Source organism: Physella acuta, unplaced genomic scaffold, assembly GCF_028476545.2.
Source record: "Physella acuta isolate Inbredline_101_S28 unplaced genomic scaffold, ASM2847654v3 ptg001022l, whole genome shotgun sequence".
Classification (NCBI taxonomy): Eukaryota; Metazoa; Mollusca; class Gastropoda; family Physidae; genus Physella; species Physella acuta.
Window position 1 is genome coordinate 73,426 of NW_026732539.1, and position 15,314 is coordinate 88,739.

General features: G+C 39.3%; 1 protein-coding gene across 1 annotated transcript; it reads right to left on the minus strand.

Annotated features, from left to right (window-relative positions):
- Nucleotides 1–1,719: 1,719 nt before the first annotated feature.
- On the minus strand, nt 1,720–14,654 carry LOC131954725 (C-C chemokine receptor type 5). The gene is made up of 9 exons (XM_059318464.1): nt 14,568–14,654; nt 13,056–13,290; nt 10,880–11,057; nt 8,388–8,480; nt 6,895–7,014; nt 5,741–5,907; nt 4,682–4,822; nt 3,325–3,504; nt 1,720–1,955 (listed from the first exon to the last, which is right to left on the minus strand). The coding sequence occupies exons 2-9, from the start codon at nt 13,207–13,209 to the stop codon at nt 1,720–1,722; spliced, it is 1,269 nt and encodes a 422-aa protein (XP_059174447.1). The 5' UTR covers nt 13,210–13,290; nt 14,568–14,654.
- Between the last annotated feature and the right edge of the window lie 660 nt (nt 14,655–15,314).

The window sequence follows — 15,314 nt, forward strand, 5'->3', positions numbered from 1 at the left end:
ACTAGGTCACGTGGTTTAAATTAAACAAAATAATTTTATTTAAAATTGTATCGGCGAATTTGTGAGTATACATTACTATGATTTTTTTTCTAAGTGGGATTTTCAGAATATCGATCACGAAGTTCCTGTAGAGCCATTCAACGCTTGTCTTACGAAAATAAAACTTCAGGTTATAAATAAGGTTTGATTAAAATAAATAGAAATGAAGACTTAAAGTCAAAACATTATTTTTAAGTTCTCTGGATTTGCAACTTCTGTAAGATTAATTCTAAAAGTATTAAAATTCTGAATTATATTCAGGCTTACGTTTTCTTTTTCTTACGGTCGCTTTGAGAATGTCTTTTTTTAATCCATGTCAACATTAATGATGTAGGGGTTCTATTAAACTCGGTCCAAATTTATTATGAACTAGACTACCCGTTATCATTAGATAACTGTGGGTTTCGAGGGTCATCCATAAATGACATCACGTCTGTCACTTATCATCACAAAATAACCAGACTCCACATTCAAAAAGGCGTCACACCTCAGACGTTTTTGCCTTTTAAAAACACTGACTTCGTCTGAGCATGGGTCTGACAACATAATCTTTTCATGTGCTGAGTTCACAAAAACAGGTCAACTCTACTTCACCTGCCTAGTGTCCTCCCAACTGAGACATGTTTTTGTCTGTGAAAACACAGATTTTGGCTGAGCGTAGGTCTGACCACACTATCTCTTCATATGCTGTCGTCACAGGTGAACTTTACACCTACCCAACACTACTTCACCTGCCCAGTGTTCCGCCAAGTCTCAGACAACATGTTTTATCTTTAAAAAAAAGATTCCGGCCGAGCATGGCTCTGACCACACTATCCTGGTTATATACTGAGGACAAAGAAACATGTGAACTCTACTTCACCTGCCCTGTATCCCGCAAAGTTCCACTAGGCAAAGGCAACATTATCATTCACAACTAAAAACACTATTTAAAAAAAACAAAAAAAAAACACCGACATGTCTAGAACCCATGCCACGGTTTGAAAGGTGATGCTGATTTTTATGTAAAGGTGCCTACACGAGCTTTTCCTCAAGGTGGTGGTGATGGTGTGAGATGGGGGGGGGGGACGATTTGAATCCAAGTTGATCCAGCGTGTAAGAGCCCATCAACGCCACTGTCTTGGTCGAAATGGGCCACCGTGTAGCTCTTATATCAGACGAGGGCGACAATTTAAGCCTATGCTGGCTAGGAATCTAGTGGGTTCACTCAGTGGTAGGGACGGAGTGGTCGAACGGTAGAGCGATCGGCCCGAAGGTTTGGAATTTTGAAGCAGAGCGTCCCTGGTTCCTTCCAGCTCTGATGGGTACCTAACTCACGTTAGGGAAAGTAAAGTCGGCTGAACTCTACTTCATCTGCCCACCAATGCATAGCTAGGTCCCAAGAGGAATATATATATATATATATATATATATATATATATATATATATATATATATATGTGTGTGTGTGTGCGTGTATATATATAGGCCTATGTATATTTAAATATATAAGCTTAGGTATAAATATATATATATTAACTCATATAAGGCCTATATACATATATATATATATATATATATATATATATATATATATATATATATATATATATATATATATATATATATATATATATATATATATATATATAAAGTCTGCAGCAAATAAAACCCAAGTCATGTGTAAAAAAATAATTTATTTCATGCAACACGTGCACCTAGTGTCACGTCTGAATCTACTTTTCTCTCCTCGCCCAGAGAGATGTTTCTGGTGGTGCCGGAAGATTCCGGCTTGACATTCCGGAACGAGCTGCTCTCTGACGACTCGACCCCGCTGTACTTGACCGTCGTGTCACTGATGTGGGGGATGGTCATGGGTCGGTTGTACATCTCCATAGTGTGGGAGTGGGACACGGTCGCTTGGGAGAACCGGGACTCTGTAATGGTGACGGTACAAATCTCAGGACATATCTCAGGACAAATCTCAGGACATATCTCAGGACATATCTCAGGACATATCTCAGGACATATCTCAGGACAAATCTCAGGACAAATCTCAGGACAAATCTTAGGACATATCTCAGGACAAATCTCAGGACAAATCTTAGGACATATCTCAGGACAAATCTCAGGACAAATCTTAGGACAAATCATAGGACTAATGATCTCAGGACAAATCTCAGGACAAACCTCAGGACAAATCTCAAGACAAATCTCAGGACAAATCTCAGGAGAAATCTCAGGACAAATCTCAGGAGAAATCTAAGTACGAATTTCAGGACTAATATTCTCAGGACATATCTCAGGACATATCTCAGGACAAATCTCAGGACATATCTCAGGACATATCTCAGTACATATCTCAGGACAAATCTCAGGACAAATCTAAGTACGAATTTCAGGACGAATATTCTCAGGACGAATCTCAGGACAAATCTCAAGACAAATCTCAGGACAAATCTCAGGAGAAATCTCAGGACAAATCTCAGGAGAAATCTCAGGAGAAATCTTAGTACGAATTTCAGGACGAATATTCTCAGGACAAATCTCAGGACAAATCTCAAGACAAATCTCAGGACAAATCTCAAGACAAATCTCAAGACAAATCTCAGGACAAATCTCGGGACAAATCTCAGTACAAATCTCAAGACAATTCTCAGGACAAATCTCAGGACAAATCTCAGGAGAAATCTCAAGACATATCTCGGGAGAAATCTCAGGACAAATCTCAGGAGAAATCTCAGGACAAATCTCAGGACGAATTTCAGGACAAATCTCAGGACAAATCTCGGGACAAATCATAGGACAAATATCAGGACAAATGATATCAAGGACAAATGATCTCAAGGACAAATCATCTCAGGAAAAATGATCTCAAGAACAAAAGATTTCAGGACAAATGATCTCAAGGACAAATGATCTCAAGGACAAATGATCTCAAGGACAAATCATCTCAGGACAAATGATCTCAAGAACAAAAGATTTCAGGACAAATGATCTCAAGGACAAATGATCTCAAGGACAAATGATCTCAAGGACAAATGATCTTAAGACAAATAATCTCAAGGACAAATGAACTCAGGACAAAAGATCTCAGAACAAATCATCTCATGAACAAAAGATCTGAGGACAATCATCTCAAAGACAAATGATCTCAAGGACAAATTATCTCAATGACAAATGATCTCAGGACAAATGATCTCTGATAAAATATCTCAGATAAAATATCAAGCGGCATTTCTGTGATATTATATCTGAGATAATTCGTCCAGAGATCAATTGTCTGACCTACACCCCCAGACTGACCTCTACTGCCACAGTCAGAGTCCATGTAGGATTCCTCCTGCCCGAGGGTGGGGAACCATCTCTTGAAGTAGGGCCGGAGCAGCTTCCTGAACTGTTGACGGAACCGCCGTCCAAAGGCGGTGTAGACCAAGTAGTTGGTGGCGTTGTTGGAGTACAACATGATGACGGTGATGTTGTAGCCTGAGTAGAACGTGTTCGATTTTATATTTAACATTGGGTGATAAATGATTATGGGATGGCGTGGTCTAGCGGTAGAGCGCTTGAACGTGAAACTGAATGTCTCGAGTTCGAATCCGGGTTCGAGTCAGTAGAATGTAACTGAGTCCACCCAGCTCGAATGGGAAAGTAAAAATGGCTGGGCGTATTGCTGACTAGACTGTTTCTCTGAAATAGATGCACTCTACTTCACCTGCATATGGACACGAACTGGAAAAGATAGACACCCACGTGAAGGGAAACAGAAAGTAAATGATGAGCCTATCAACATGCCTACCTAACTTGATACAAGACGTATATGAAGAACATGACACACTACCTAACGTGAACAGTTAGTATATTAACTGCCTACAAGCATACGCTCGTAATGTAAAACGGGTAGTATATAAAGAACCTACCAATACACTACCTACAGTGAAACAGGAAGTATATAAACAACCTACAAACACGAACGTAAAGTAAAACAGGAATTATATGAAGAACCTACCAATACACCCACGTAACTTAATCACGAAGTATATCAACAACCTACCAACAGCACGTAAAGTGAAGACACGAAATTATATGAACAACCTACCTACGCACGCATGTGAAGTGAACAAGGAAGTATATGAACAACATAACTAACAACCTAACGTGAACGAGAAATATATGAAGAACATAACACACCACATAACGTGAACGGGAAGTATATGATTAACATTATACATTACCTAACGTGAAGTATATGAAGAACATAACACACCACATAATGTGAAGTATATGAAGAACATAACACACCACCTAACGTGAACGTGAAGTATATGAATAACATTATACACCACCTAACGTGAAGTATATGAAGAACATAACATACCACCTAATGTGAAGTATATGAAGAACATAATACACCACCTAACGTGAAGTATATGAAGAACATAACACACCACATAACGTGAAGTATATGAAGAACATAACACACCACCTAACGTGAACAGGATGTATATGAAGAACGTAACACACCACTTAACGTGAACAGGAAGTATATGAAGAACATAACACACCACTTAACGTGAACAGGAAGTATATGAAGAACATAACACACCACCTAACTTGAACAGGAGGTATATGAAGAACATAACACACCAGATAAAGAACCTACCTAGAACTGCCTTAGCCTGCCCGAGACGTGAGTTCATGTCAAAGAACATCTCAATGTTCAGGTACAGGAGAGCGACTGGGATGATGGTGAGTACATACTGGAGCATAGACACAAGGACGAACATGCACATCTGATGTCTGACTGTCCGAGGAAGAGAAACGGTTAGATCACACATCAAGTGGAATTAAGGGCAACTATGATGTAGAGCTGGTTATAAACATATGCGTTTTATAATATGTAACAGTTCCATGAAATATCCCAGACAGAGGCGTAGCGAGGGGGGGGGGGGGCGGCCGCACCGGGTGAAACAATTTAGTGGGAGTGACACCAAGGCAAAAAATAGCAAAATATATAGAGAAAAATGATAATTCCACTTAATTAAGTGATTAATTCGAGTGTTAAATAGTCTTTAAGAGGTGCAAATCGAAAGTTTGAGGGGGGGGGGGGAGGGGTGCAAATCGAAAGTATGAGGGGGGGATGCAAATCAAAATTTTGAGGGTGTGGGTGCAAAAATTAAAAGTTTGTCCCCCGCCTCTGGGGGGTGACACCATTAAGTGCCGCACCGTGTGACACCCGACCTCGCTACGCCACTGATCCCATACAAAAGATCTCATGGACAAATGATTTCACGGTCTAACTTTATCAGGACTAAATATATCAGGACAAATTATACCAAGGACAAATTGTTTTCTTAAATCGTGCATTTATGGACATTAATAAAGAATGACCACATGTACATTGTGCATGACAAAAAATAAAGTGTATTTGTATAATTATGCAGTATTTGCGCATTATTTTCTGTTTGCGCACTTTTTCCGTTGCGGTTTTCCATTCGCGCAGTTTTCCAATAGGGCTGGTAAGTAGGTCACCAACCAGTTCTACGGCTCAGTAAAACCTGCATGAGCCATATAACTGGTTGGTGACCTACTTACCAGCCCTATTGTTGCAGTTGTTTTTCTTATTCACTTTGTGATCTACTTATCAAGTAAAAGACCTCTAGCCGTGATAAAGTATAAGTAAATATATTCCAGCATATAACAAAGAGACTACAACCTGTACCTTTGGTGGTGCCAATGCTTTCAATGAGGCCAGAGTCTTTCTTCATGTACAGGTAGATGAGGTAGACGTTGAGCAGGATCAACACGATGAAAGGTATGAGACTGGAGACGTAGAACTGTATGTGGGCCCAGGGAGAGTCGTAGGGGACGTAGCAGGCCTCTGTGGTGCTGGGGGGAAGAACTGGAATTATATGGGGATGTTATCGGAATTTGTAAAAGTTTCCCTTTCAAACCTGACGGTCTATGGGGCAAGTGCAGAAGAGTTCACTTGTTTCTGTGATGTTATATGAGAAATAGTTTGGGTCGATGTGGGGTTACAAATTAAAGAAAGCATACATTTAAATGTGAAGTAGTACAAACTGACTTCATAAAATCACGGACGCGGAGTCTTAGAAACTCTAATTACTTAAATAGTCATCACTGACTTGAAGTTTTAGAATCTGTAATGACTCAAATGCAGACCACGGACTAAGGGTCTTAGAACATCTAATGACTTGAGTAAACATCAATGACTTAGAGTCAGACATATAATCTAATGACTTTAATAAATACCACTGACTTGGAGTCTTATAATCTCTATTTAAATAGATGCACATCATTGATTTAAAGTCAATCGTAGATACTCTAATGACCTAATTACCTAAATCAACATCACTAAGCTGTTATTGTAGAAACTCTAATGACATAATGACCTAAATCCACATCAATCTATTCACCTAACGACCTAAATCAACATCAATCTAATGACCTAAAGACCTAAATCAACCTCACTAACTTGTTAAAGTAGAAACTCTAATGACCTAATGACCTAAATCAAAATCAATCTAATGACCTAAATCAACCTCACTAACTTGTTATCGTAGAAACTCTAATGACCTAAATCAACATCAATCTAATGACCTAAATCAACATCAATCTCATGACCTAATGACCTAAATCAACCTCACTAACTTGTTATCGTAGAAACTCTAATGACCTAAATCAACATCAATCTAATGACCTAATGGCCTAAATCAACGTCACTAACCTGTTATCGTAGAAGCTCTAATGACCTAAAACAACATCAATCTAATGACCTAATGACCTAAATCAACCTCACTAGCTTGTTATTGTAGAAACTCTAATGACCTAATGACCTAAATCAACCTCACTAACTTGCTATCGTAGAAGCTCCGGTTCCCGAAGTAGCCAACGACGGTCTGAGCGAAGATGCTGCCGATACAGACACTGTCTATCAACAGGATCTGGTTCCTTACGCTGGACATGGTCTTTGACCTGCAGGAGGTCAGGGTTCAATAAATGTAACATGATAGTCTTTGACCTGCAGGAGGTCAGGGTTCAATAAATGTAACATGATATTATTTGACCTGCAGGAGGTCAGGGGTCAATAAATGTAACATGATAGTCTTTGACCTGCAGGATGTCAGGGGTCAATAATTGTAACATGAAAATCTTAGACCTGCGGGAGGTCAGGGGTCAATACATGTAACGTGAGGGTATTAGACTTGCAGGAGGTCATGGGTCAATAAAGGTAACATGGTAGTGATGTAATTGTTATTGCCGTGATAAACCAGTTTATGGGTCTTCAAAAGTATTGTGCCAGTCTTAGACATCAGAATAAAATAGTTACTACAATTATAAAAAAAAAAACATAATGTGGCATCAGTGGCGTAGCGAGGTCGGGTGTCACCAGGTGCGGCACTTAATGGTGTCACCCCCCCCCCCAGAGGCGTAGCGACCCTTCTCGGGGACAAACTTTCAAATTTATCGATTTGCACCCCCCCCCAAACTTTTGATTTGCACCCCATCCCCTCAAACTTTCGATTTGCACCCCCCCCCTCAAGTTTTTCCCTATATATTTTGCTATTTTTTGCCTTGGTGTCACCCCCTAAATGGTGTCACCTGGTGCGATCCGCATCCCCGCTCCACCCCCTCGCTACACCTCTGTGTGGCATTAAAAGCTAACAAGCCAGTCTTAGACCTGTATGAGGTTATGGATCGATAAAAGTAACAGGATGTCCTAAGACCTCAGAATGTACATGTTTTAGCCACCAGGTTAGTGGTTTTTAAAAATTAAAGCTAGCCTTCGATTTCAAAACGACAAATTTTTTTTACATGATAAATATAAGGTAGTATCATTAAAAGTAGCAAGCCAGTCTGACACTTAAGAATGTCAATGTTACTGTCATAATAAAACATCAGGTTCAGAGGCGAAGCGACCCTTCCCGGCTCCCGGGACAAAATTTCGATTTGCACCCCCCCCAAACTTTCGATTTGCATGCCCCTCAAACTTTCAATTTGCATCCCTCCTCAAACTTTCAATTTGTTTTTACAACCCATTTTGGCGCCCCCTAAGGTCGGCGCCCGGGAATATATGTACCCCCCTACCCGCCCGCCCCCCTCGCTACGCCTCTGAATAGGTTATTTCTCAATAAATTAAACAAGCTAGTCTCAGGGACAAATGATCCCAGACAAAAAAGTTTTAAGAAAATGTATCTTAGGTGGACAAGGGATTTCAGGGACAAATTATCTCAGAAAAAAAATGTCATGGACCTATTCACCTCCCCTCCCAAAATAAAAGCCGGCAAGATCCGCCTATGCCCAAAAGCTAACCCAACTACTTTAAAAAATTAAATGCGTGAGCATACTTATTTGTCAGAAACGCAACCCGACATCCGGTTATAACGACAACCAACCAGCACGTAATCGTCAACAATACCAAATTCAGCACGGCGAAGATACTGAAACGAAATATTGTACATTTTACGACAGTGTGACTTTTTTATATACCACTCTTCTACAGTAAACGGCGAAGATACTGAAACGAAACATTTTACATATCACGACAGTGTTACTTTTTTATATACCACTCTTCTACAGTAAACGGCGAAGATACTGAAACGAAACATAGTAAATTTTACGACAGTGTGACTTTTTAATATACCACTCTTTTACAGTAAACGGCGAAGATACTGAAACGAAACATAGTAAATTTTACGACAGTGTTACTTTTTAATATACCACTCTTCTACAGTAAAACACATATGTTGTAAACTAAGTGCAGTCAATTAGGTCAAGTTATATTTAGCCTCCAATGAGCAATTGATTAATTGATTTTGGAAGGTCAACGATTGCTCCAGGTATGTCGCTTCCGCTTTTTATTTAATGATTCCAGTATTTCTTTTTTAAACAAATACTATAAAGATACTTTAGTGGCCATGGGTTTTGTTTTTAGATAAGTTTTTGTCGCTGGGAGGGGGAGTTCAATTGAAATAAGGGTCGGCGTGGTCGAGTCGGTAAAGCTCATGGTTGCTAAACCGAAATGTCTCGAGTTCGAACCCTCTGGCAGATGAGGCTCGTTAGCTGGGGACAGCCACTCTTCTAGGAGAGACAACTCCAAGATGAAACAACTGCTGCCTTGTAGTTTGTTCTTGGTTGGACAAAGAATATGGAAGCAAATCCAAAAAGAAAAGCAGGCTGAAATCGGAGTCAATGGCCTCAATGGCGCAAAACCAGTTGACACGTAATCCTTAATTGTCATGGAAGCATGGTCGAGTCGGCAAAGCTCATGGATAAATTCGAAAAGAAGTCTCGAGTTAAAACCCTCTGGCAGATTAGGCTCGAGCCCTCCCAACACTAAAAATTAAGAACGAAGAAGAAGAAAAGAACGAGGAATGTCTCTGGTACAATAATTTTGTCTCTTTAAGTGTAAATGTACATTCATTCTAATTTAGATTTTTCTTTTTTGTTTTACTGTCATGTTTTGTTTTACATATTTCAGTAAATTATACTCATACTTCTTTAGTCAAACTATAATTGTGACCCTATACTTTGAATAGTAAAGAACCGGACAGGTGAAATTGAGAGTTTGCCTGTTTCTGTGAACTCAACATGTAAAAGGGATACTGTGGTCAGCACTATGCCCAGCCGCCTTTTCTTACGTGAGTCAGGTACCCATAAGAGCTGGGTGGACTCTGACGTTCTTCAGGTTTGGTTGCGGGATACACGGCTTTCCATGTATCATTCTTACAGCTTTATTTACATTATAACTGTCCCTATATTACATATTACTGCGCTAGTTACATTATTATAATTACACTATTTTTTCATACAACTTAAATGCCATGCAACAATCGTCCCTTTAATATCGTACTTCTCACATAGTGTATTAAGACATTTCATACACCGATCGTATCACTTACACACTAATTGTGATAATACATACAATAATTACATAACTTACACACTAAATGTGACAATAATTTCATGACTTACTTACACATTAAATGTAACAACTGTGACACTACACACAACAATTGTGACACTACACACCATAATGTCATCACACACCATAATGTCATCACTTACACAACAATTGTGACACAACACACAACAATTGTGACACTACACACAACAATTGTGACACTACACACAACAATTGTGACACTACACACAACAACTGTGACACTACACACAACAATTGTGACACTACACACAACAACTGTGACACTACACACAACAATTGTGACACTACACACAACAATTGTGACAATACACACAACAATTGTGACACTACACACCATAATGTCATCACTTACTTAACAGTTGTGACACTACACACAACAGTTGTGACCCTGCACACAACAACTGTGACACTACACACAACAACTGTGACACTACACACAACAATTGTGACACTACACACCATAATGTCATCACTTACACAACAATTGTGACAATACACACAACAATTGTGACACTACACACCATAATGTCATCACTTACACAACAATTGTGACACTACACACAACAATTGTGACACTACACACAACAATTGTGACACTACACACAACAACTGTGACACTACACACAACAATTGTGACACTACACACCATTATGTCATCACTTACTTAACAATTGTGACACTACACACAACAATTGTGACACTACACACAACAATTGTGACACTACACACAACAATTGTGACAATACACACAATAGTTGTGACACTACACACAACAATTGTGACACTACACACAACAATTGTGACAATACACACAATAGTTGTGACACTACACACAACAATTGTGACACTACACACAACAATTGTGACACTACACACCATGACGTCATCACTTACTTACACAAGGAATGGCTGACTGAGTAGAGAGCGATGTCCGCCCACGCGTATATGACGTCATCTATCAGCCCCAGGATAAGAGCCAGGATGTTGAACCCACACAGGGCCGCTAGCAGGAGAGTCAAGAAGTTTTCCTTCGTGGCCATACGCCGTAGGACCAGCATCGTCACAGCGTTACCTGGCATGGGCGGAAAGTGTCACGGTGATTGGTATTATGGGATAGTGTCACAGTCTTCTTCTTCTTCTTCGTTCTTAATTATTAGTGTTGAAGGGGATCGAGATTTATCTGCCAGTGGGTTTGAACTCGAGACTTTGTTCGAATTTATCAACCATGAGCTTTTTGCCGACTCAACCACGCCTCCAACACAATTAAGCGTTACGTGTCAACTGGTTATGCGCCATTGAGGCCATTGACTCCGATTTCAGCCTGCTTTTCTTTTTGGATTTGCTTCCATAGCCTTTGTCCAACCAAGAACAAACTACAAGGCAGCAGTTGTTTAATTTTGGAGTTGTCTCTCCTAGAAGAGTGGCTGTCCCCAGCTAACGAGCCTCATCTGCCCGAGGGTTCGAACTCGAGACTTTTCGGTGTAGCAACCATGAGCTTTACTGACTCGACCACGCCGACCCCTAGTGTCACAGTGATTTTGGTATTATCTGATAGTGTCACAGTGATTGGTGTTATGTGATAGTGTCACAGTGATTGGTATTATGTGATAGTGTCACAGTGATTGGTATTATGTGATAGTGTCACAGTGATTGGTATTATTGGATAGTGTCACAGTGATTGGTATTATGTCATAGTGTCACAGTGATTGGTATTATTGGATAGTGTCACAGTGATTGGTATTATGTGATAGTGTCACAGTGATTGGTATTATGTGATAGTGTCACAGTGATTGGTATTATGTGATAGTGTCACAGTGATTGGTATTATGTGATAGTGTCACCGTCATTGGGATTATGTGATAGTGTCACCGTCATTGGTACTATGTAATAGTGTCACAGTGATTGGTATTATGTGATAGTGTCACAGTGATTGGTATTATTGGATAGTGTCACAGTGATTGGTATTATGTGATAGTGTTACAGTGATTGGTATTATGTGATAGTGTGACAGTCATTGGTATTATTGGATAGTGTCACAGTGATTGGTATTATGTGATAGTGTTACAGTGATTGGTATTATGGGATAGTGTCACAGTGATTGGTATTATGTGATAGTGTTACAGTGATTGGTATTATGTGATAGTGTCACAGTGATTGGTATTATGTGATAGTGTCACAGTGATTGGTGTTATGTGATCGTGTCACAGTGATTGGTATTATGGGATAGTGTCACAGTGATTGGTGTTATGTGATAGTGTCACAGTGATTGGTATTATATGATAGTGTCACAGTGATTGGTGTTATTGGATAGTGTCACAGTGATTGGTGTTATGTGATAGTGTCACAGTGATTGGTATTATGTGATAGTGTCACAGTGATTGGTATTATGTGATAGTGTCACAGTGATTGGTATTATGGGATAGTGTCACAGTGATTGGTATTATGTGATAGTGTTACAGTGATTGGTATTATGTGATCGTGTCACAGTGATTGGTATTATGGGATAGTGTCACAGTGATTGGTGTTATGTGATTGTGTCACAGTGATTGGTATTATGTGATAGTGTCACCGTCATTGGCACTATGTTATAGTGGTAAGGTCATTGGCACTATATCGGCGATATTTTCGCAATAGTTGTCACTGTCATTTGTGCGTCAATTTTCTACGCCTCACACAATATTTCGAAACGGCGTGGGCTTGAGGTAGAGCGCTACACTGCTAATCTAAAAATCTCGAGTTCGATTCAGGGTTAGAATGTTCCTGAGTCCATTCAACTCTGATGGGTATCTAACTTAATTTAGGGCAAAGTGCTGACCACATTATCCCTTCAGATGCCGGAGTTCATACAAACAGGTGAACTCTACTTCACTTGCTCAACGGACCGTTTTGGTTCGAAAGGGATTCTTTACTTTTAAACAACATTGTAATAGATAGATATAAAAAAAAATTATGAACAATATTGCTAAACACAAGCGCTCTGTTTAAATCCCAGTTTAATAAATCCATCCCAAGCTTAATTCACCTCTCAAGGTGATTGAGATTAAGAAAGTAAACAAACAAAAATACTGACCTGTTACACCAAGCACAATCAAAACTAGCGGGAAAATCCGTAAAATCATTGTATTCATCTGATGAAGCTTGTCCACCTCCGCTTCATCCAAGGAGTTATTTTTGTGTGGGATGGGAACGTCAACGAGAATGTCCTCAATCAGCTCGGTATACATTGGTGCGGACCTCCGTGAAGGTAATTTGTTGTACGGGTTCTTAAAAAATTAGGGTTGGTCACCACTTCATTGGGGTGGGGGCTGAAGCGATTGTGTTGTTAAAAAGTAGTTGATATAGTTTGAGGTACTAGATCCAGAGTTTCTTCCAGGCATCGCTTCGGGGGGGGGGGGGGGGAGGCCGAAGAAAGTCTACCGCCCCCGCGAACGAGATGGATTTTATATACAGTAAACAAACACTTTTACTAGTGTCCGCACCCCCCCCCCCCCGCGAAAAATGTTTACCGCCCCCCCCCCCCCCCCCGGAGAAAAAATTCTGGAAGAAACACTGACTAGATCTCAAGTACTTGTGGAGGAACCTAATTTAAAAAAAAAATTAGGACGGTAAACGATATACAAGGGGACGGAGTGGTCTAACGGAAGAGAGCTGGATTGCTAACCCGTAAGTCTCGAGTTCGAATCCGGGTTTGAGTTAGTAGACCGTTCTTGAGTTCACCCAACTCTGATGGGTACCTAACTCACGTTAGGGAAAGTAAAGGCGGCTGGGCATAGTGCTGACCACACTATCTCTTCATATGCCGAGGTCACAGAAACAAGTGAACCCTACTTCACTTGCCCTATAGACCGTCAGGTTTGAAAGAGAAACTTAACTTACTGTTAACGTTGTCCAAGCTTGCCTTAACAATACATACAGACACATATTACATACAGACACATATTACATACAAACACATATTACATACAGACACATTACATACATACACATATTACAAACAGACACATATTACATACAGACACATAGACATAGAAAGCCGCAATCTTGATGAGCCTCTGTACAGTCAGAAGACACATTACGTTAATACAAACAGAACCGCAATACATACTGAACCGCAATATAGACCTACATAGAAAGCAAGAATACACATAGACATACTACATAGAGAGCCGCAATACACACTGAACCGCAATATAGACATACACAGAATGCAAGAATACACGTACAGATATACTACATAGAGAGCCGCACTACACACTGAGCCACAATATAGACCTACACAGAAAGCAATAATACACATAGACATACTACATAGAGAGCATTAATACACACTGAACAGAAAGCAAGAATACAAGTAGAGACATAATACATAGCCACACTACACACTGAGCCAGAAAGCTAGATTACACATAGACCCATAACTTATATTAACGATAATAATAATAATACATATTAAGTAGTAACAAACATCCACAGTACACACATGCGCATAATGCATATATAGCCACAATACAAGCTGATACTAAAATCTTAAATCTACATTCTAATTTTTCTAATTATGTATGTAAAATTATGATTTTATTACCTTGAACCTGAATGATATGTTTATTTAAAATGCATACACATATTTATCATTTACCTAAAAATGTGTACCTATATATTTTATCTCTTACATTAGTTTAGAAACTTGTCTACTACTACATAAGGACAAATTGACGTCATTTCCTCATCCTGTTGTAACATTTCATACCATCTTTGAATTATGAATTCGTTCTTTAACTAGTTCATACTAAATGAAGCAAATTAATGCTTTTTAAATTATAATGAAACAATTAAAATTTGTTAACTAGCTACGTCAAGATTGTGTTTTGCTACTTCAGATTTGAGTATTAGAATTTATTTTTCTTTTACACATTGGAAGAAAATTGAGTGCTATTAAAAGGTTAAATGTAGTAAAAACAAAAGAACAAAGAAAAAACTTAAAATAGAAAACGATATAATTTATTGTTGCATAGAAACATGGAAATAATTTATTCATCAATTATATCAATTCATCAATTATGCATGGTACAATTTGTAAATATTTAACACGGGACTTTAAACATTGAATCATCGTATACAGATACACATAGTAAGTTAACATACGTACACATTTGTGTTGCGCACATACACACCTATCATACACACCGTGTTACACTGACACACCTGGCTGTTACACACACACCTACACATCACAGCGCTACACAGACACACATAGCATGCAAACACACACCTACACACCACTTTCACTCACACACAGACACACAAGGCGACACAATATCCATGTGTCAGA